The 24,025-nt window shown below is 41.1% G+C and overlaps 2 protein-coding genes across 6 annotated transcripts in view; one reads left to right on the top strand and one right to left on the bottom strand.

The window, feature by feature from the left end:
* INAVA (innate immunity activator) overlaps positions 1–12,895 on the top strand; it is a 56,760-nt gene extending 43,865 nt beyond the window's left edge. Inside the window, exons 5-10 of the mRNA XM_042464164.1 lie at positions 105–333; positions 2,776–2,829; positions 3,393–3,624; positions 4,510–4,683; positions 6,232–6,946; positions 11,293–12,895. Of these exons, the coding sequence (XP_042320098.1) occupies positions 105–333; positions 2,776–2,829; positions 3,393–3,624; positions 4,510–4,683; positions 6,232–6,946; positions 11,293–11,385 (1,497 nt within the window). The 3' untranslated portion in view covers positions 11,386–12,895. The remainder of the gene's footprint in view (positions 1–104; positions 334–2,775; positions 2,830–3,392; positions 3,625–4,509; positions 4,684–6,231; positions 6,947–11,292) is intronic.
* Positions 12,896–13,162: 267 nt separating this feature from the next.
* Positions 13,163–24,025, bottom strand: part of KIF21B (kinesin family member 21B) — a 93,972-nt gene continuing 83,109 nt past the window's right edge. For 2 of the 5 annotated variants that reach the window (XM_042463026.1, XM_042463027.1), the window contains 7 exons: positions 23,766–23,902; positions 23,133–23,313; positions 21,373–21,537; positions 20,646–20,763; positions 19,427–19,597; positions 18,451–18,650; positions 13,163–17,736 (listed from right to left, as the gene is read on the bottom strand). In XM_042463026.1, the coding sequence (XP_042318960.1) occupies positions 17,637–17,736; positions 18,451–18,650; positions 19,427–19,597; positions 20,646–20,763; positions 21,373–21,537; positions 23,133–23,313; positions 23,766–23,902 (1,072 nt within the window). In that variant the 3' untranslated portion in view covers positions 13,163–17,636. The remainder of the gene's footprint in view (positions 17,737–18,450; positions 18,651–19,426; positions 19,598–20,645; positions 20,764–21,372; positions 21,538–23,132; positions 23,314–23,765; positions 23,903–24,025) is intronic. The other 3 variants (XM_042463029.1, XM_042463030.1, XR_006103500.1) reach the window with 2 other exon arrangements.

Here is a 24,025-nt window from a genome sequence, read left to right as displayed (position 1 = left end):
ATTTACCCTCATGTGTTCCCTTTAAGATCCTGGCTCACCTCATCCTTTCTAAAGAGCCACTAAGGAATGTCGTGGTTTGGAAGAATACTTGATTTTCCCCACAGGATCCTCTGAGCACATTGGAGAGAGACTTGGCCCTCCAGCTGCAAATTGCAGAGGCTTCACGTTGTCTTTCCCGGGAAGAGAATCTCACCAAGCAGGTTCGGAAGCGCCGAAAAAGTGCTGTGCTGAAGGAGGAAAAGAAGCTGAAGGAGTTAGAGCAAGCCCTCATTGAGTATCACCTAGCAGCCAGGCATTCATCACAGCTAAGGGCCAGTGCTCCAGCTTTAGAAGGTGAGTTGAATCTATCTGGAGGTTCAGTGCTAGGTTGAATGATTCTGAGGTAGCTCACAAAGGGCATGAAACACAAGAATATTAAGTGGAAGGTCTGAGAAGCTGGGCCCATTAAGGAAAGAAGGTTGTGTGAAAGAAGAGGCAAGAGTAATACTGAAAAGTAAAATATATAAAGATCAGAATGACAAGAGTGTTCTTTGTTGTCAGTGTAATGTAGGACAGCATTAAACAAATCTGAAAACTGAGATAGCAAATATCAGGAAGCATTTTCAAAGAAATAATAGAACAAAAAATAAAAATAAAATAAAATAAAGAGTCTTGTAGTACATTAAGTATTGGCACATTTGTTATAGTTTGTAAAAGCTTATATCAATATAATTTTGTTAGTCCAAATTCTGCAGGACACTTTACAGTTATCAGGAAACCAGTTGTGCAAATATAGGAGCTGTCTGGAAATGAGAAAGAGGTTTGGATTAAGTACCTGTCCCTGGAAATCATAAGAAGTAGGTCAAATGAACTCTTGGAAGGTGTGGTTTAGTTGGAATTCATCCCAAATCAAGGGAGGAAGCTGACCTTTTATGGCTTTTTCCTGGCTTAATAATCTACAATCTGCAATTTTCTGTAAGCAGTTGCCAAAGAGAGCTCATGAAAGAACAAGGAGAGCCAGCTGGAGGAGGAAGCATGTAGAAACCTGCAGTGAATGACGCAAAGATGTGTAGAATAAGATTAACCCTTAGGAAGTCTTAAGGAGAAAACTCTGGGTGCCTAATCCAAATACTTCCTTTTATATTGGCAATCATATGTGAAAGTACTATGAATTAAGCCCCATTCATCACAGCAAGACTCACTTGCAAATAAGATAATCATAATAGCATTCAATTGTTGGAATCCCCACATGATTGACCTATTATATGCATCTGCTTCCTAAACTAGGAATTTCAGTAAGAAAATGGCTGTATTGAGAAAACCATCTACTAGTATGAGTGAGTGGTGCCTTATGTTCTCAGCTCAGTGCTTTTCCTTTGAAGAATGAAGAAAATTATATATTTCACCATGAGAAATTGCCACATGCTCCACTTCTACTTGTGAAACATGGGCCAGAATTCTGTTTGTGACTTTCTTAGGTGTAAGTTCCTCTACAGAATGTGCCATAACGCCCAGTGCAGCTTGAAGACAGGGAGCAGAATTATTCATTTCAAAGTCATAGGAGTTCAGTCATGCCAGTGAATGAGCATTACAGTCAGCCCTCATTTTTTGCGGGGATCCGTTCTGGACTAACCCGTGAAAACAGAAACTCGTAGATATTTGAGCCCCATAGGCATGAATAGGGGTGTGTGCCTGTGAGCCTTGGGCGAGCACCCCATTTTAACACCCTCCATTTGCTCCTCATGAGTAAGCAAGGGTCGCGAATCTGAAGTCTGTGCAAATGGAGTGGCAACTGTATTTTCCAATGCATCCTTCTGGCTCTACTGTAATGGACAATAGTGCTCTTGCCGTTGTATGTTTAGTTGAGCAGATTCGCAATTCAGTGGAAAGGCTGCTTAACATTATCAACAGTTAACTCTTCTTGTGGAGGTTTATGCTATGCAACCCTGATGTAGGATCACAGCCATAGAAGCCTAAATGTATTTACATGTACATAGTTTCATGTGATTAAAGTGAAAAATCAGTAAAATGTGATTTTTAAAAAGAAAATGTAAAAAGAATTTAAAAATAAACTTTTAAAATTTTATTTTATAATTTTAAACCCCCCCCCCCCCCGAGGACATATGGACAAAGTTGCCCAAAATGGAAATGCAAATCCCTTAGAATACTATTCATTCACTGCATTAAGAAATATTTATTTGAGGTGTGTAAGTGCATGTACATGAATGCAGTATTTTGAATGATATGGTTTGAGGTTCTGGGGATCAGCTTAGTATTAATAGTGGCAGGAAGTGAGAGGGCTTTTCTCCCACTGTTTTGAGATACTCAGTGAGATTTATGACAGCAGATTTCTAGGGAGTGCCAGAGTGTTCTGATAACTGCTTAAAAACGTACTTTAGGTGAGATCTGTGCTTGTTCTATCATACCCATTATTTCCAATATTTCTATCATTTCCAATATTTAAGTAATAAGTGTTATTCCTTATAAAAAGCAGGCATGAGAAACTCCATTGTTTATGCAAGAACATGAAATATATGGGAGGATCCTATGATGTGTGTGTGTGTGTGTGTGTGTGTGCCTCAAAATAATTCAATGAGAAAAAATAGTTTAATGAGGACTGAACATGCTTATTGACCACAGGATGCTGGCACACTGTTGGTGGGGGGAAATGTCAATATGGAAGTGTAGAGTGGACTGGAATAAAATATTCACAAGGCTCAGGGGTAGCACTCTGTATTGCAACGTTTTAAAAAAACTAATCCCACTTTTCAAAGTCTGTTCTGATTTCCCCTCCAGTATTCAGTGCCTCTGATGAGAGCCTCCTGTCAGATACTGCTCAAGTAGAGAAAGGTAAGCTAGATGATGATGCTATCAGTAGTTTTGTCACTTTATGTATGTGGTTTTCCCTCACTTGCACATGCTTCAGAACAAAGTTATGGCAGTGGATTGCAGCATTTCCCAGTGCAAATCCTGTTTCCCATGCTATGACAGACTTGGGTAGTCCATGCCCTCCGTGACACTCCTCCAGATCAGTCTTCCTTGGTTAATGACTCTCCTTTTAAATTTAACATCCTCATTTAGTTTAACTTAGGGTGTGTCTGCATTATAGAAATAATGTAATTTGACACCAGTTTAACTGTCATGGCTCCATCCTACAAAATCCTGGGATTTGTAGTTTTGTGAGGCACCAGGGCTCTCTGGCAGAGGAGGCAAAAAACCTTGTAAAAGTACAAATTCGAGGATTCCATAGGATGGGGCCACAACACTTAAAATGGTGTCTAACTGCATTATTTCTACAGTGTAGATGCATCCCTGATGATGATAATATTTGGTGAGAAATTTGGTGGATTTTGAATGGAATCATCCAGGTTCTATTGCTGGCAAATGGTAATTCTTTCACATATTTCTTTAAGAACCCCACATGGCGAACTCACATCTTCCATCAAAATGTGCAGCTTCCACACACCAACCCTTGCAGAATTCTTCATCTCAGTCTTCCCATCCTGTCTTGCAAGAAAGACAAACTCACAAGCAAGCCACCAGTGTGGAAAGCTCACCTATCCAGAACAGCCCATGGAAAGAGACCAGCCTGGATAAACCCTATGAGAAGCCCAAGAAATCTTCAGAGCTCAGCAGTGTGCCAAGGTGAAACGTCTTTATTTGTCCTTCTCTTCATGTCTTTGATCAAGGACACTTCTGGTTTATCTTTAAGACAAGCAGTGAACACAGTTTTTTATATCACAGTTTGATGAGTGTTGTTCTTTTTGTATATTATATCTTAAGTGTATTTATATTTGTTTTCAGCCCCTGAGGAAGGTCTAGTGTGGCCAAAATGCATTGGGCTTTTTAAACACTAATAAACAGTTGACCATCTTTTAGCACATGCACCTGGCCAACTCTTTGTTTACTGTTTGGCTGCATGCTTTCAGTTCCTTACCTATACTTATCTTTAAGACTAGACTGAAGCATCATATTTAAACTGTAGCCAGGCAAGTGATATGATAGCAGGTATAGTGCAGTGCAGCTGTTGACAATGAAGTATGTTACCTTGAAGCCACTGAATCAAATATACCTTCATTCATGAACTCTTAGTAATCAGATTAGCATGTTGTATGGCAATAATACTAAACTACCTCAAAAAGTTGTTAAAAGAATGATTAAACTAAAGTTCATGCCAGACTTTTAGCACTTAAGAAAAGTGCTATGGTAATGTTTATTCCAGTGATAAATATTAGGAGAAACTTCTTTACTGTAAGAGCTGTTCAACAGTGAAACAGATGGACTTGGAGGATGATAGACTCTCCATATTTGGAGGACTTTAAACAGAGGTTGGATGGGCATCTTTCAGGAATTTTTTGGATCATTGCGCAGCATGTGAGATTTTGTCTCCTTTTAATCTTCTACTGTGAATATGTGCTTTCCAGTTTTTGGTGTTTCTCACAGGTTTGCTGGCAAGGAAAAGTGATAGTGACTGGAAACTGGAGAAGTAGGCTGCTTCTTAACTTGTCATTTCATTGTATTTTCTTACAGCAGTCCAGACATGGTGATTAAACTTGAACCCAATCCTGCTGCTCAGAAGAGAGCTGAGACTTCTGCCTCCACCTTTGTTCCTACTAGGAAGCTGGAAGTAAGGAGGCAAGCTGGTTCCAGTGCTCCACCAACACCAGAATTCCTTGGAAGAAGAGGACAACCTCAAATATTAAGGTACTAACTGATGCTCTACGAAATATACTGTAGGACCTAATAAGGTACTGTGCCCATAGTGATTGGCCCTTTTGTTGCCTAACCTGGCTTTGAATTTTGAACATAAGTAGATACCTTGATGTTATGTTGCAGCAAGATTATGTGCATATTTCCATGACAGTATTTCACAAATGCAGAATTTTGTATAGAACACAACATTCAGCACTGTGATAGCCTTGAAAGGGAGAGAGCAATGCTGAAGAAATTTCAGATGCTAGAAGAGAGGAAAATATTAATAAATATTTATTAAAAGAAAAACAAATTACACAAAATAGATCTGTGTTGTACTAGTCTGGATTTCTTTCTTCCTTTCTTCTTGGTTTTAGATAATTTATTTACTAGTACAGAACTTTGGATGGGGTTAACTGTGGAATATACATAGCCCAAAATGAGAGTTATAGACAGAAAAAACAAAACTCTGAGCATAAAATTTGTCTTGATTGAGCTCATAGATTCAGCTGTATGGGAGACAGCAGTAATGGTTAATGAAACGGTACCACATAGCTGCTGGACTATGTTGCAGACAGTCACAGTTTATGTAAGAATGTTTTAGTGGGTAAGGACAGACTATTTATTGCAGGATCAGGGGCAGTTTTCTAGGTGGAATATGAAGTATTTAGTATTGAACCTACCAATACAAAAAAAACTGGATTGGGGCACTGAGCAACAGAGGAAATTCTAGTTTACTTTTTCTCCATTTGTTTACAGCTTTTCAGTGGCAAGGATATAATTACTTTTCTTTTTACAACAGGTGCTAGAATTGTAGTCCAAAATGTATGCAGAAGTTTGGGGGATTTTTGTTACATCCAAGCACAAGACCATGCTGACTGGAGGATTCTGGAAACTAGTTTTTTTGTTTTGTTTTTTTAAAAAAACCTTTCCAAGCTCTGATTTTCACCTTGTTTTAGCTCCACATGTGAACTTTATATGATTAGGTATTCATTTTCCAAGAGCCAGCATTATGTTTTGGTTTGAGCATTGGATGAAGAGCCCTGAAAACCAGGGTTCAATTCCTTGTTCAGCCATGGAAATCCACTTGGTGACCTTAGGTGAGTCACACACTCTCAGCCCCAGAAAACCCTGGTTTGCCTTAGGGTTGCCAGAAGTTGGACATGACTTGAAAGCACACAACAATAACAATTCATGTTCTTCAACCTCACATATGAAATTGCCCACTAGATTTTTCTTGATAAGCTTTTAGTCAGTTTTTCCAAAATGATATGTTTCCAGAAGAAAAAAGCCTTCATTTCAAACAAAGCTAAATGTTTGTTTGTGAACAAACTGGGCTTCAAATGAGGCACTAAGTCCTGGTCTTATTGAAGTAAGTAGAACAGTTAACATAAATAAATTTATTAAACACTCTGAAACCTTTCTCCCACTATTCTGTATTTCTCTTAACTGATTCCGTTATGCTGCCTGAGATTTGGAGAATAATAGGGTGATGTACTCTCATGTGAGAACAAGAGCTGCTGACATTTGGAATTCTCACTATAGTTTTCTGTCCCACAGGGTGTCTTCATCCAGGGAGGGTTTGGAGACCCGTGGAAGAAGTGCATTGCCAAGGCGACGCCCCACGTATTACACTGTCACTGTCCCTGAGTACAGCTTTTCTGTACCTAAACCCAATCCAGCCAGCAAACCAACCTTTCACTCTGCTTCAGAAGACAGCAATTCAGATGTTTCCAGTATCTCTTATACTACATCAGCAGGTAGCAGCAGTCCTGACATCTCCTTCTTGAAGCCAGCATCTTCAATACCAAAGGAGGAGCCCTTCCAGACCCAGACCTGCCGGGGACATGAAGCAGAATACCATTGTCAGTACCCCCAAAAGCTGTTGTCATCTTCAGGCTACTTCCCTGCTGTGGAGTATGTAACTGATGGTCACCTTCCTGCTGGGATGGAGTTCTGTCATGGTCAGCCACCTTTTCTGTCTGCCAGCTCTGCCCACTTAGCCTACAAGGAAGAGATGGTGCCAGTTAGATTCCACAGGCCCATTGTTTCCCACAGCCGGGTGGTACGCACACCCTCACTGAAGGACTGCCCCCCATTGGGCCCTCGCACCCTCTCCAAATCAGTGGTGACTGAAGAGCTAAAATCATGGCACGAACGGACCCGGCTGCGTAATGCACGGCCACATTCACTGGACAGGCAAGGGGCTTTCCGCAGGCACAGTGGGCCAAGCAGAGAGGTTCACTCTGCATGTTCCATGGGACAGCACACTCAGGTAAGATCTAATTTTGAGGAAAGGAGAACCAAATTCTTCATGACTCTCTGTGCACTGCCCCACAGTCCCCTTAATAAGCCAGCTACCTGTAGCTAAGAGTGCAAGCTTATGTGGCAAACATGTTAACCTTTTCTCATAAACCAAGACTAGGCAACTGTAGCCCTTCAGAAGTTATCAGACATGGCTTGGTAGATTCATTCACTCAGTTGCTGAATGGTGAGTCAACTTTTTTGGTAAACTTCCATTATTTGGTGGTTCAATTCTAGTCAAAACTAATACAGTGAGCCCTTGGTATACACGGGGGATCCGTTCCGGACCCTCCGCGTATGCCAAAATCTGCGTATGCTCATTTGTCCCCAATGCACGCCGCCATTGGGGACAAAAATCCCTCTCCTCCCCTCCTCTTTTCCTCCCTCCCTCCCCTTCCCGCTTTCCTGCTCTGTCGCTGCACCGTCACCTCCCGCATCCTCACCGCCGCCATGGTTTAAGGGGCCTCCAGGCTGCCCCCGGCCCTTCTTCCGTGGCGGCGAGGAGGAGGACGGGGTCAAGGCTCCTCCTTGCCACCGCTGCGGTTTAAGGGCCGAGGGCAGCTTGGAGGCCCAGAGGCCTCCAGGCTGCCCCCAGCCCTTCTTTTTCTGGCTCAAAGCTATGGAATCCTGGGAGTTGGAGTTTGTTGTGGGGCCTAGATGTCAAGGTTTGACTCTTTTTCTGGCTCAAGGCTATGGAATCCTGGGAGTTAGAGTACATTGTGAGGCCCAGAGTCAAAGCTTAACTCTTCTCTGGTCTCCTTTCTAGGACACATCCTACATTTCAGACTTCTGCCCTGAAGGAATTTCAAAACATCCTCTATTTTTTGTAAGATGACCATATGTCCTCCTTTTCTAGGACGTGTCCTATGTTTCAACCTTCTGGCCAGGAGGAATGTCAAAATGTCTTTCATTTTTGGTTGGATGCCCACATGTCCTCCTTTATCCAGGATAAGGCCTACATTTCAGCCCTGCCCAGGAGCAATCTCAAAACGTCCTCCATTTTACCAGGGTGACCAGACGGCATTCTTTATCCAGGACACGTCCTACATTTCTGCCCAGGATGAATTTCAAAACATCCTGGTTTGTACAGAGAGTTTGCCTTTGCCAGCCTTTCCTTGGGGCTGAGAGTGTGTGACTAGTGCGTTTTCTTGGTTTGTTCAGAGAGTTTGCCTTTGGTGACTTGGGTGTGTGCGAGTGTATGAGTGTGTGCCTTCAAGAGGGTTTTCTTGGGAGGTTGGTTCAGAGAGTTTGACTTTGCCATACTCTGAGGCTGAGAGAGTGTGACTTGCCCCAAGGTTTTCTTGGAAGATTTGTTCAGAGGGGATTTGCCTTCACTTTCTTTTAAGGCTGTGACAAGCCCAGTGGGTTTTTTTATGCTCAAAGAAGGAATCGAATCTTTGTTCTCCTCCACTGCTGCTTCCTGCCACACTTCCTCAGATGCATTTAGTCTCAGAGGTGCTCCAAAATCTCTATGTCTTTGAATTCTATTATTATTATTATTATTATTATTATTATTAACTGAAAGAAAGAAGTTAGCAGCATGAGCTTTCCTAAAATCTGCTTCCTCAGATGTATGCAACAAGATTTCTATAAAGTAAGCATTTATATTAATTTTTTAAAAAATTAATAATGTCTTTGGCTTTTAGCTGGTTATGTCCTCCATTTTTCTTGAATGTCCTACGTTTTGGGGTAAATTTTGTCCTACATTTTTTCTACATTTTGTCCCTGTTTGGTGGTAGAGAATTATGACAACCCTACCCCAAAGGAGCCACGACACGTGGCTCCTTTGTCCACCGCAACAGAGGCCCAATAAGCACCCTGGAGCGGCACTATGATGTCCCTCATGTGCCGCACCATTTGGCCATGGCGCATGAACCACATCATCACCACACACTCCATGTAAATGGCGGTGTGCCAAGATGGTGCCCGTGGCTCGTAGTAGGACTTGGGACATTAAAAAATATAGGGGCCCCAAATGTACTTTCTGCCCCAGGGCCCCTAAAGGCCTAGCTACGGGCCTGAGGGTTTACATATAGCTACATTTCACAGATCATGTGATAAAATTGCTGTTTCCAGGAAGATGACACCTAAGTGAAAGAAAACAATGAGCAACGGGTACCTGTCCTTGCAGTTTGATTTGGAACTGGGCTGAGCCAACCAATTTATTTTCCCTCTAAACCATATAATAGCTCAGTTTATTCTGAGTCAAGTTCAGACTACATTTGTTTGACTGTCTGATGACATAATTGGGAGTGTGGCAGAATCTGATTTTCAACCTCCCTGGGGTGCTAAATTCCCACTTTCCCATTCTCTTAGCTAAGGTGGAGGTAGCAACAATACCCCCCCCCCCCCCTTTTCCCCAAACCCATGTCCTCCTGTTCCAGAAAGGGGGTGTCTTCCTGCCTCCCTCACTAGTGCCTTCTGGGCAGGTGCAGAAACAGCATCCCAGGTGCCAGGATCCTGGTACAGGATCTTCCCCCCAGGTGCCTGGAAAACCAAGGTCCCTGACTTTTGGAGTACCAGAGGGGGAAGAGTGGCATTCAGTGAGAACATTTTTCTGGCACTGCTGCCAGGACAAGTAAGAGGGACAGCTGGAGGGTGATCAGAGGGACTTGGAAGCATACAGCTTAGGCTTCATTTTGAAGGTGAGCATTACAAATCACGCAGTCTTGCATTCTAAACTTGGGACTCAGGCTCTTCCATGAAAGCAATACAACAAAAGCAGGAGCCAATGGCCAGAGTCCTTTCGATGACCTGGGGTTCAGAGTATAAGTGCTTTTTTGAGTGGTGATGAAGGATGCATTCAGTATATTCTTGCACAACTTCTCTCCCTGTCTTCCACCCCCCAGAAGGCGTACTGTAGTACTACAGCTGGGAAAAGAGACCCGATGACACTTTCCCAGATGTGCCTGTGTGGTGTAGGATCCTGCCTGTTGAAGAAGCCAACTAGAGTATTAGCTGAGGACAAGTTGCAAAGAATATGAGCAATATTTTTTTTAGAGAGGGCAGTATATTTTAGGGCCCCCCAAAACATTTGTTTGTGGGTGAACACACTTAGGGCTAACTGATGATTAATGCATGTAAGTGCCCCCGTGCCGCTTCCTGCCTGCCCCGAAAAAGTAGTGCTGGGAGAGAGGACTCTAGAGCAGAAATACAGTGAGGAGCAGAAAGGATGGTTAAAGTTCTTTCTCATCAACCATTAGGCTGCTTAAATTACCCGTAATTCCATATGGACATTTGTAATTGAAAACCGAGCTTTCAAAATTATTCATGAATTGGGAATGTCTATTTCAAAGCCTAACGAGTTGCCTAATGTTTGTGTTAAAGGGAGAGATTATTTATGTCCTCTATCCAGCTAATATATAACACATAACTATTGTATACTTTTCTTCTGAACTCCCTTCCTGTTAGTCTCAGCTAAAATCCAGTAATCCACCAATTTGTGAACTCCTTATTTACATGTTCCTCAGAGAGGCTGTTCGATGTGAGATGTTGGTGATGGTCCATTGTTTTGAGGGTTGGTTACAAAGGCAGTCTCTTTTGGGAATTTTGTACTTTCTATATTCCTTGGGAATATATTCAGAAAGGTGTTCTGCATGCCTTCATGAATGATGTCCTCTAGATGTATGAAACTGTTGCACAATGGAATATATCTCCCTCTCCTCTTTGGGCATCTCCCTAGCCTGAGGCACAGGGAAGAGGCCCAAACCATACAAGTGAGAGCTTGCCTTTTGGATTCCTCCCATCCTGTTCAGTGCCTACTTCCCCACTCCTAGACAGGAGCAATGAAATTTTAATCAAGCAAGTTTGGTCTCCTCTAGGATCTCTCTGTCTCAGAAAGAGACAGATTTCTGAACTCCACATTTGTATGTCTTTGGCTGCTGCCACACAGCAGAAATAAAGCAGTTTGACATCACTGTAACATGCATGGTTCAATGCTATGGACTTCTGAGATTTGTAGTTTGTTGTGGCACCAGAGCTGTCTGACAGGGAAGGCTAAGTATCTCACAAAGCTACAAATCCCATAATTTCACAGCATTGAGTCATCGAGGCAGTTAAAGTGGTGCCAAACTGCTTTATTTCTACAGTGCGGCAGCAGCTTTTGTCTACATAATCCACTGTACAGTCACTGGAGCTCAGAAGCTGCCCAATAATCAGATCAATTGACATCAAACTAAATCTGTGGCAAGGCAATGATTAATGTTCAAATTCTGGTGTGTGTTTTAATACTTTATTAATGAAGGAATTTCTCTCTAATGGCAGTGGAGTTGTTCCTAGTGGGCACTTCCATTAAATGTCTTGTTTTGAATCTTACAGGCACACCGTATCCATATCTTGAAATGCTCTCCGGAAGGAGCCCCTGTGCAAGTCTACGTGCCCGAAAATGGTGAAATCATTACTCAAGTCTAGAGGCCACTGAATCCACCCACCTTGCATTTGGCATTGTCAGCAGGCTGACTACCTAGTGCGTCAGGTTTCAGAATGAGAAGGATTTGGACCAAGCATGATCTTGAATCTACTACTACTACTACCTTTGTTGTTTGAGATAACATTCAATTCTCAGAGGAGAATATAAAACTCCCAGAAGCCTGTAGAAGAGTATACATTAGAATTTCCCCTTGCTCTTACGATCAACTGATATAATGGATTTACCACCCAACACTTGGGTTTCTTATGCTGTGTAGAGTGGAAAGGACATTAAGAAGCTTCCGCACTAACTAGTGTTTCCTTACATGCTTATTTATTCATTTCTGTGTGTGCTAGAAACATCTTGGGGTGCCTGTAGGTTATGAAAGCAAGGGAAGAACCATCTCTTGTTTGCATGGAATGTTTCTGTTGTATCAGCTCTTCCAGTGGTTAGATTTAGATCCCCTGCTCTCTTCCTTATTCTTACATAAAACTGTGTGTTGGAGCACACAGCCATAAACTCAAATAAGCTTTGCTGAATGCAGTTTAAACTTATATATCCCACCTCTACAGTTCTGCCTTCCTGTGGAGGGTGCTGTAATTCAGAAGATTTTCAATCTCTTTGGTTTTGTGGATGAACTACAAATTCCTTATTTTTAGTTTTAATGAGAATTGTGTTCAAAAGGAGTCCCATTTTCATGGGTGAAACATAACATTTTGCTCTGTTTTTGTAGGTGTCTGGCCCTAATCACTTCGTGGAAGCAGTCATCTCTCTTCATATATACTTTTTGTCAAAAGATTGGTTTAAGTCTAGCAATAGTGGTGAAACAATAGGGGCAAAATAAAGCTGTTTCCAGCCACTTTGAAGACTGGGTGTTTAGTCTGCCACAGCAAACTGAATTCAGTATCTTGTTAATATTAAAATTACTCAAGACAATAATTTTGGATTCATAGTAATGGGAAAGAGCAGAGGCATGAAAGAAAACAAAGTTCCATTCCCTAACTTCTAGAAAAAACACTTTTCTGTTATTCCATGGGATTCTGAAACTTTGAGATATTCTTCCAACCATGGGTTAGCCCAGTTTCCTAGTTTTAAGGGCTAGAAACTTTTTTTATTTTTAAAAGTGTCAATGGAGATTTGCTTAACAAGAATATATGTTATTCCATCTCTTTAGCTTTTGCAGACCCCTGCTTTAGCTTTCTACTGCTTACTACAGAGCCATTTCCAAGTACCTGGCTCGCCATAATCCTTGTCTTTGTTTCTGTGGTAAACTAGGAAAGCCAAACCACTAATAATGGTACATGATGAGCGAGGATGTACAGTGACTGTAGCAAATGTTGCCTATGGTATTAATCAAGTTGTATGAGTTTTGCCTCTGAAGTGCCTGTATCTGTAATGGTTATCCGCAACCAACAGTGTTAAATGTGTTTGGACACCTTATGTTGGATAGAATACATCGTTTAAATTTCATGTTCCAATTGATGCTTCAGCCTTCATTTCTCTTTTGGAAATACTCAGTGTTTTATTTGAGCCCCAAATGCCTGCCCTAGTTTAAGTACAGAAGTACTATTTAATTATGAAAAAGATTTGGGTCTGCTTAGTCAATTTGTTTCTGGTGTTGTCTGTTATTTTCTGTTGGATATGAGTCACTTTCTCAAACCTGTATCAGAAAGCAAATTGTTCATCACTTGTCTTCACACTATTCAGAAAGCCTTTTGTTCTTACCATATCACTAGTGCCCCTTCTTATTTTTTTAAAAACTATTTTCAGATTTCATTTTCATAAATTTATTTAATAAGAGGGAAAACAAACACGTTCATTGGAAAACCATGTACACCCAGAACCTTAAATAACTTACAGTATTTACACAGAGGTATAAAATAGTACATACCTTATCCTTTCATACATACATACATTCACACCCACCCACACAAAAGACCATTATGCCAGATGATACAGCTCCTCACAGAATCCCCAAACAAGCACCAGCCTTTTATTAAAAATACCCACCAAAAACAAAACAAAAAACCCTTTCAGGCCAAGAAAAGGCACGTGCTTTTTGAAACAAAGTTTAGTACACAGAGACCAACTGGTGCAGTAAGCAGCCAAGTCTTAGGTTATTTATGTGCATAAGGACCTTCCCTACAGTTCCTCTTTTTGGAATGCAAGGAAATTGTACATTACTCTATCACCATGAGGCCTCTTTTAATTGAAAAGTTGTGCCTTTGGGACACCATATTAGTATGGCTGAAATCTCCCAGTGTTGCTGGATGACCTAAGAAGATTATATAAAGCCACCCTAGAGTCTCATTACAGTGTCCTATTGATAAACATCAATAGGCCACTTGAAATAGATGAGATTTTCAGCTTTTGTTATTTTTAATCCTTTCCACCATGTGCTTCAAGTACTATTCCCAGGAGGGCAAACGCTACTTAATTCCAATAAAATGGCCTTCCCAGATTGTACCCAATTTCCAATTCTAGAGATTTGCACTTTCTGCCACATCCATGGGAACAGGAGTAAAAAGAATGAAAGGAAAAGGAAAAGAAATAAAGAGTGCCTGGGGTTTCTTCAGTATGAGGAGACACATGGGACTGTATGGCAATATGGTCAATAATTTAACAGATAAGAACAGTGCCCTATGGCAGACTGATTCAGTTATCTCAAGTATTATTTTATAGGACATTTCATATTCTTTATTCTACACAAGCCTCCTACAAAAATATAGGAAGGCTTTAGGTGAAATGTGTGCAGCTAATTCACAATCTATTCCTAAGTTTTTGCAGGTAAAAAACATTCACAGGTGACTACAAGCTTCCCTAAATACCAGCCAAATAGCTTAGGTAGCTATGTGAGGGGAATGGGGATTGTGCCTATTTCATTATCAGTGGAAGACGGTATCTCTTCCAAGCCTTAAACATCTGAGTCCGCTCCTATCTCAGTCCAGAATGACAGGTCAAAAGATTTAAAAGACAACATGATTCAATAAGTAACAGGCATAATATTTAAGAACAGCTTATTAAAATGGTGCAGTTGGTGGAAATACAACCAATCTTGGACTTGAACATAACCAACCAACCAGCTGTGAAGAGAAAGCACTGAGCCAGCTGTTCACAACTTGCCTTGATTTTGTTGTTTGAACTCTTAAACTGAGAAACCAGGGTCAGTATTAATGTGCGTTCCCCAGACCAATTCAAGTTTCATTGACATGAAAAACAGACAAACAAAAATCCCAAATACCTTAGACCATGAGGTAGGTTAACTCAAAACAAGCCCTCATCCTCTTTGAATAACTCACTCATATGCAAACCCCTCTCCATCCTGCTACCCCCCCTCCCCAAATAATGCACAAGACAATATGCAGAACCTTTTAAACACTCATACAAAATTACAGTACAACTTCCTACTCAGATGGAAGAATCCACAGCTTCACCATATAGAAGTGGGGTCTTCGCACTGTCTGTAAGTGGACAAAGTTCACATCCAGCCCAATTTCTTAGAGCAAAAGACTCATACAAACCAGGGACAATGCTGTCAAATAGCCTGAAGCATCCAGGAGGCAAGATTGTTTCAACCTGCTTGTCCATATCAATGTCCTGCTTTTCCCAAGTCTTCTGGCCATGAGGTGAATTTAATCCGATGTGTGATGAGAATTTAAGTATAAAACATACTACCATCCAAGTGAGGGAAAGGATAAATTTCTTGGGGAGGTCTGAGCAGCTCTGCTATGTTCCACACTGGTGAAAACTGCTCCTTCCTTCACAGAGTGATTCTTACACCAAGTGCTTGCCCATTGGTAAACTCAAGTGGGCTGAAAAACGTACAGGGAAATTCAAGCTGAGTGAAGCATAGAGAGGCAAGCCTCTCCTGATTATTTTCCTTATGACAACAAGAATATAAATATGAACAAGCCAATATCTCTGCGTTTCAAATAGATGTAAACAAAAGGAGACAATGGGATAGTGGGATTAAGGTCACAGGCTCTTTTTCTTCAAGGGAAAGTCTATTCTTCCCTCCAGGATGTATTGCCATATCCTTGTAAGGAGGTCCCAGTTTCTTATCCTGCTTGAAAGCTGAAGGGAAAGCTCACCACCACCACCATGATAAACATACTTTTCTGTTCCCAGACAAAAGGGTCCTTTCTCCATTTGAGGGGAAAGGATAATTTTCTATAACAACATCCATTTTGTGACTGGAAGAGAGCAAAGTGAACAGCTCTGCAATCTAAAATGTTTTTGAATTTGCCAGGCAACTTGAGAAGAATTTTAGAGTGAGAATCCAAAGTATACTCCAAAGTATACTCCAGAAGCTGAAGACTTTTTTTGTTGCATATTCAGAACAATGAAAATAAGTGTCCTGTGTTATAACCTCTGGTTTGAGGCAGAAGTACAGAAATTAATCTGTAAAAAAAAAATCCTGATGCCACAGAAGATAACTCACCAGTGTTGTAGTTCTCAATGTAACAATGGATTTGTGTTCTTTTAACATGCAAAAAGCAATATGTCAGTCAGCTGGTAACTCAAAATGAAAACCTTTTGGGCAAGTTCTATTTTTTGGAGTGAAAACAGAAATACCTCACATGTGATCAAATCAAGGTAGCACTTTTGTCATCACTTCTCCCCACCCTTCCCCCTTTAAAAATAACAATATATGAAATATCTAACTAGAGCAAGAAATATTCTCTAAAACCTGACAATCAGCCATACAAGCAGTTAGCATGCTTAGATTGCTACCTGTCAGTTTCACTGATAGACCTTATAATCTTGGTAACAGGAGATTGTAGGCATAACTCTTTAAGATATGGTGGGATACGGCAAAAATCTTTCTCCTCTTTCCTTGATAAAATCTCTGGCCTATAAATTGAAAATAATGTATTTTGCAGAGCCTGTCATCCATCTTAGCAGAGGTCTATTTACGTGGTGAATGAATTCTGATGACTTGAGAAACTTTCAAATGTCTCACCTTCTTCCCTTGTTAGCAATTCCAAGTATGATTTCATTTTATCTTTCTGTTAACATTGCAAATTCCTACCACACATGAAAATGGTAAAGGAAAGGAGATTTCTTTGCACCACCTAACCCAAACACATGCTGGTATACATAATACCTAAAAACCAGCCTGCCATCTGTTCCCAAAGCTTCAAGCATATGATATTCCAGTGTGAAGCTAAATACTACATTTTAGCCCCAGAAAAGATGGCTCCACAAGGGCACTGCCTCTGCCTTCTTGTAATCCCCACTGTGGTCATCATGTCTAGTCTTTTCCCAGCTTCTAGATGTTGCTCTTCTGTAGCTTCCTTGCACTCCAGAGCTTCACTGTCCAGTCACTGGGGAACAAGGGGGGGAAAAAGTAAGAATATGAAACCTGTAAAGTTCAAAGGGGAAAGGGGAGACATAGGACAAGACTAGATGCTTGTAAAAGGCATGCTTTCTTGGCCGCATTCATTCTGAAGCATAAAGCTTTCTGAAGAAAAGCAGCTTTGGGGGTCCCCAAGTTGATTCATGCTTCATACTGATTTCCTGTTCCAAATCCCTCAACAGCTGCTATTTGCATCCTTCCTCCAGATTCCTGTGCAACTGCTTTTTCCTTCAAACTAAAATGGGCCAGTTTAGGCATGCTTTTTAAAAAGCATGTTTAACATGACATTCCATTTAACGACAGTCTGTAACATCAGGTTATGTTAGTGTGTCCGTAAGCAGTAATAATAATAGACAAAAAGATCTTGGCCTCTCTCATTTCTTTTTGTCCTTTTATGATTCCCAAAAGCTCTTCTATTTGTGGAATTCCAATACCTTTGCTTACTGCAGAACAAGGCTACAAAGGAAGATGGCTTGGAGTGCCACCTCAGAAAACCATGTGCCCCTTTCACTGAATTACCAGTGACCCTTATATATCAAACGTGAGCCAGTTTGATAGAACTTCTGATAGAAGTAAGTTTCTTTTATTTCACAGACTGGGGCAGACTGCTAAGTGAAGCATGCAGCTTTAGCAATGTGACTGTGACAGCAAATCAGGGAGCAGAGTGAGAAAGGATTTCTACTTTGGAGGTGGACTAGTAGGGAGTCATGCCTCCCTTGGAAAACACCTTCACATGCTGCCCTAAAAGGAAAGAAAAGCAAGTAATCATTGCATACCGTTAGGAAGTAGCTGAGATCAGCTCGCAGAGAGAGGGGTAGGGTACAGAAAGAAGTGGGGGAGGGAAAACAGAGTAAGAAAAAGTAAGCAGGAGAGAAGAAGAAGACAGGAGGAGGGTCAAGGCAGACTGGTGGCACGGCCCTTGATGGCAAGGACACGTCGTGGAAGGCAGGGGGTGAGCCCAGGCACGTAATTCCATAACTTTACCCGGCAGTCACTGTGGCACAGAGAAAGAGACAGAGAAAGAGAACACAAGAGAAAAGACAGAAAAGGAAAAAAGTAACATGATCGGAAAAGAGGAGACCAGAGACTCCATAAGGAAGAAACTGAGTGGTATGATCTGGACTGCCCTCCCAGGGGATGCCCACCTGCCAAGCTTTTGGTACATCTACTCTACTCCCAGCTCTGCCAGAATCCCTCTGTGACAATGGCACGAAATGCCCCTCTAACTCTCCTCTTGGTTAGTGATTACCAAGATAAGCTATCTTACTCTGTATTGGCCAGCAAAGTAACTTTTCAAAAAAAGTTGCCCAAGTACTAGTCATTGTCTATATAGCAAAGCACAATTTTTTAATGAGCAGTGCTAGAAATCTCTCTTTGGTATCACTGTATGAATAAAGAAGCGATCTGCACAGCCCAAAATCTCCCTGCAGACATATAAGAAAGTTATAAACAAATGAAATTTCACAGAGATTCTACTCCTTCGTTACAAGGACTCACAGCCATTGGCTTCAGCAGATTCCATAGTGCTGACTGGATATCATGGAGGGTTCAATTAATAGCAATTAATAGCTAAGGGGCTACAAACAGTTTGTCTTTTAATTAAACCTTCTATACTGAACAGTCTAGCTAGAAGTACTTGGACTGAGTAAATAAAGGGTTTTGAGAATGGCTGTCTAGGGCAAAGAGGAACCAGTGCTCAAACACTCACCTGGAAGCTGTGAATATGTGTTTGGAATTGGTGCAGATGGCATTGATCGGATTGTCATGTCCCTTGATGTCCCCAACAGTTGTGAAGTTATCAACATTCCAGACCTTCACTGTTCCACCACGGCAGGCGCTCAGCAGCATAGGTCGGCTGGGCACAAAGGCCAAAGCACAGACCCAGTCTTTGTGTGCATTAGGGATTTGCTAAAAGCAGAAATGGGAATGACTGGAATTAACAAGAACACATTGTCATCATACCAAATAATTTTGCTCACAAAGGCTACAGGAGGAAGGGAGGGGTGGGGTTTAAAACCAAGCACGACAGAGAAATTAAATGGAAATTAAACAAGAAGTGGAAATCAAACAATGACACTCATTACAGGATGTCATGTTACACTGAAGTTTATGATGACACAGTAACTGCAAGGACATGTTGCTTCATTTACAAACCTAATAAATACGGAAGAATTATTTCATAAGAGACTTATTCCCAATAATTCAAATAGTCTTTTAAGTGATGGCAATATGGAAAAGGGTAAAAAAGAAGTGTTCTCAGCCAGAGCTTACAACAGCCAACGGAATCTTGATGTTGGGACTCAGCTGGAAGCACGTGCTAAGGATGTGGCCCGTCCAAGGAATCTCCATTGTTACTGGCATACAATAATTTGAGATAGCAGTGGGAATTCCTCTCCAAGGGATGGCACTTGAGAGTCTCAACAGACCTGACCAAAGCTCACAGGCTGGAGGCTTCCCATTCCTGACCCCAAAGCATACAGTCAGCCCTCCTTATCCACAGATTTTTTAATCCACAGATTCAAGCATCCACAGCTTGAAAATACTTTTGATTTTGACATTTTATATGTTTTCTATGCCATTGTATTGGATGGGACTTGAACATCCACAAATACTGATATCCACAGGGGGTCCTGGAACCAAACCCAGCGGATAACCAGGGACACTGTACTTGTGTCTCTTCATACCTGAATGAGCTCCTGCTGCTCCAGGTCCCACTTCTTGATCCCGTTGTCCCTGGAGCCACTAAAGAGAACATCTCCCTGAATAGCTAGGCACTCAATGCCATCATAATGTGGAGGCTCAAAGTTGTGAGTAGGGCCAACATTCCCACCAACCCCTTCTGCAATCTCAAACATCTGCCAAAAAAGAAAAAGGAAAAAAGGTTTGAGACAAGCTACCAACCAAAACTCTGTCTCAGTAAATGTTAGCAATAAATGTTGGCTTGGTGTCCTGCTTTAGTTCTGAAGAAGGACTGAAGGAGAACTTTAGTTTTGAAGAAGGACTTGAAGAAAAACTAGCATTTTCTCAACTTTGTCTTCCAATTCACTCTTCTCCTAATGAGCAGTGAGCCAATAAATGCTAGTTGTGAGACCCAGAATAGCTTGAAGAGCTTTTAGAATAGCTACATTCTTTTTCGGCTAAAGTCAAATGTAGAATATGGGGTGGATTTCAGCTCTAGACCAATATAGGTTACTTTACTTACTCATTTAGTACAGTCAGTTCTCCATATCTATGAATTTTTAATCCATGGATTCAAGCATCCATGGAATGAAAATATTTAAAAACTATATAAATTAAAAACAAACAAACCTTGATTTTGCCATTTTATATAAGGGACACCATTTTACTCTATCATTGTACATTCAGGCCTTCATGGATTCTTTACCCACAGATTCAAGCATCCACAGCTTGAAAATATTCCTAAAAAGGATATATGCCCAATAGCAAACCTTGATTTTGTCATTGTTTATAAGGGACACTATTTACTGTACCATTGTATTTAATGCAACTTGAACATCCATGAATTTTGGTATTCACAGGGGGTCCTGGAACTAAACCGCAGTGGATACTAAGGGCCCACTGTACACTCAGACTTAGACCTGCACTCTAAAATACTTCAGATTAGTTTCATAACTAATGGCCTTGGAGAATTGATCAACTCAGGCAGAATGGTAGATGTATCAGATGCCAGCACAGACACAGAAAATATTAGTGATTTGTGATAATAAGTCTGATAATTGAAGATGATGGGGAGAAAATGTTAGTCTTTTCTCACTAATAACTAAATAAGAAGCACAGATTTAATAGGTGGGAGAGGCTGTATTGCCAAAGAAAAAGAGCAAGCAATGCCCTTAAGGACACTGAAGACAGTGTTTTCAGCAAAACATTGTTCAAGGCAAATACCTTGACATAATGATCTTTAGATCCTGTGATGACCAGGTCATGGTTGCTTGGAGTCCTGTTCACTGTGAGACACATAACAGGACCAATATGGCCTGTCAGCTTCCCAATGGGCTGGAACCTAGCCAAAAGAGGAAACCAGGGCAGAAAGAAAATACCAGTGAGAACCTAACATGTAGGTTCTTGCATATGAAACCAAATATTCTTTCCCCACACAGGCAAAAGACTTAAATACAAAAGACCCTAAACATAAAGGAGGTGAACTTTGAGTGTTCCCAGCTACCCCCCACTTGGGCTGAGGAATTAGACACAGCAAGAGTCTGTTGTCACTGAACTAGGTTCAGACAGACATCCTTACTTATGGCTGCTTATGAATCAGTTGGTTTAACATAAGTAAGACTAAGTCTAGAACCAACCCCAGATAAAATACCTTGGAACGGTAGGCAGCCTAAACCTTTCTGCCTGCCCTGCTGCTGATACATCTACAAGATAGAAAGAATACTTTTGGTGATTTCCCCTCACTCTTTGTATCCCATATTACATGCTGTCAGAGGCTTACAGGTACCCTAGATCAGCCTTTACAATCTGGTACCCTCCAGATGTGTGGGAAAACAATTCCTCTTTTGCAGCCAACACATTTGTCGCAGTCAAATATGTTAGGGGTGGGGGTGAGGTGCCACATTAGGGAAGGCTACGTTAGGTAATTCTGGACCCCAGTTTTCCCTCTGACCTGTTCAGCTCCCAGATGCGGACAGAATTGCCAGTGGCTGCATAAAGAGTAGTGCCTGTGGGGTTAAGTGCAATCTGGTTGATCTGGTGCTCTCCTTGCACACTGGTGATGGTGCGGGTAGTGGTTCCAGCACAGGCATCACCAGCAATCACCTGGCCGGATGAACTGAGAAAGAAAGAAAAGTGAAACTAAAACTGAAACAGACGGCAAAAGACAGTGAAGTTTCCCAGAAGTATGCATAGAATTGTGGAGCAGTTCTCAGGGGGTGGGGAGATAATGCTGGCTCATGACTTGGATTTCTTCCTTCCTCCCTTTATCTACTAGAAGAGCTAAAAACACTCAAGAATCACAGTCTTTTTTCCCTTCTAGCTTGAAGAACAGACCAAAAGGTCTAATAATAGACAAGATAGCCATGACACATAATGTTTTTCAGAAATACACAGCCAGTATAAGTGTGCAACAATGAAGAACCCAAGCTGGACTGTGACATTTTGCTCTTGTCACAGTCCCAACTGGAATTCCAAGTTTTCTCCCTCTGCAAATAGCTGGTGTGAGGTTATGATTTCTTTCAGGACAGCAGGAGTCAAAGGTTTAATACTCCTTTCCTTTCTAGTTCTGATTCAGCTGAGGATTTCCCAGTCTGGCTCTTTTACAGTATTTTGTTTTGTTTTTTGAAAAGTTGTATCACATATAGTTTGGCTTGTAGATATTGGGAAGCAGTGAAGATGCAATTTGGTAGGGATGCAGAGAGAGACTTCATGACAAAAAAGGGACTGCATGTTGCAGAAGCACCCATCTAGTTCTACAGAAAGCAAATGACATAGAAAAACTGCCACCAGACTAGCAGCTACTGCAGACATAGGCTGCAACCTGTTTTAAATCAGCTGAGCATAAAACTCTACTTGCCTAAAGCATAGGGAATGTAAGCAGGCAGCCAAGTAGCAATATGGTGGTGGTGAGTTAGCTGGTGGCATCCTTGTGTATTCTGAAGCCAGTCTGTGGCCACTGGCTGTGAGAGGAGCAAAGTTGCATCCATGACTGGTTGGTAAGCCAGCCTATTGCATAGTGGATGAATAGAGAAGTGTTTGAGTAACCTGGTATCAGATATCTCCTTATGCAAAGTTGTAAAAAAATGCAACTGTGGTCACTACTAGGAGTTATTATGCTACCCAAGTATTAGCAATTATTTAGCAACTGAAGGCAAAGTGAGCAATCACACAGTTTAGTTAGCCTTGTCATGTAAGGTAGGGATGTGGGAGAAATTCACTTGGACCACATTTTAATGTGAATCAATCTAATTTATACACCCCAAACCTATACATGAACTGTAACACAATTACTGTTCGTAATTTACACTTAATTGAATTCTGAAATTATCTAATTAAAACTTGCATACAAAATGGAGGGTAGCAAAACATGGGCCCAAGAATGCATAGACTAGTGAAAATATTTTTAAAAACCCACATATATTAGGGGGATGTGTGTATAAAATACATACTTTAACAGAAATGTGCATAAAATTTGTGCACAAGATTTGTACAAATTTTTGTATGCACTTTTTTTAAAATTCAAAGAAATACGGAAATGGGATTACACTTTAATATTGGGGGGAAATAGCACTATTTCAATTTGTAAGAAATTATTTAACTATTGCTAACCATGGCTAAGGAAAAAAACCCACAATTTGTAAATCCCTAAATGGCTACATCAAAGTTTGGAAGAACTCTAAAGCACGGAATGGAGATCATTCAAGTACTTACGTGAGAGTGCGGATACACTTTGCAGAATCCCGAATGTCCCACACTTTGATATAAGAGGTAGAGACTGTGAATACCAGGCCAGAATGGCTGCTGTATTTTATGGAGACAACATTGTTTGGGTGGCCTTTCAAAGAGGCAATTTCCTGGCCAGTCACTAAGTTCCACATTTTGCAGCTTCGATCTTTGAAAATAGAAGAACATTTCAGGTGTGACAATCTTAATCTGGTTTCTCATCCAAGAATAGAAACTATGTTCTGTGAAAACTAATATATTTCTCCAGTGTAACTAATATGTGTCTTTACTTTTTTTTTTAAAAAAAAAAGTGTGCATGTAGCATGTAAAATGAGAAGCAGATAATTTTAACTAAAATATCAAGCCCGAATGGCCCAGAATATACAAGTTCTTCTTTTTTTTTTCTGGGCTATTTTTTCATATGTATATATAAATATATGACAGCTTCTCTGTTCCAGAAAAAAATTAGAATGTGACATTTCTAAAGGGTATTATAAATATTTAAAACTACACCTATAGATAGCTTGTTCAAAACTGTCCACTCAGAACTTTGGGACCAGAGTTAGTTAGTTCCAAGCCATTAGAGGCAATCCCTGCCTCTCTGTAAACACACACACACACCTTTGGATCCAGAAAACAACAATTCATCAGTAGCATCCAGGCACAGAACAGGCTTGGTGTGTCCCTCTGCCACAGAGATGCACTGTAGTGGGGCTGTCCGGGCACTCCTGGAGCCTCCCACTGGGTTAATGATGCCCCTTGCATGGGAGAAAAGGAGAGTTACTGAGAGAGGGGCATCTTGCAGCCAGAGTAATTAGACATCCTAACAGCAAACAAGCATGCACCAGAGAATTCACACTGCTCAGAAGACATGGTCTGCT

This window comes from Sceloporus undulatus, chromosome 4 (genome assembly GCF_019175285.1).
Source record: "Sceloporus undulatus isolate JIND9_A2432 ecotype Alabama chromosome 4, SceUnd_v1.1, whole genome shotgun sequence".
Lineage (NCBI taxonomy): Eukaryota > Metazoa > Chordata > Lepidosauria > Squamata > Phrynosomatidae > Sceloporus > Sceloporus undulatus.
The sequence above is the reverse complement of the archived record's forward strand: the minus strand, read 5'-3'. Positions and strand labels throughout refer to the sequence as shown.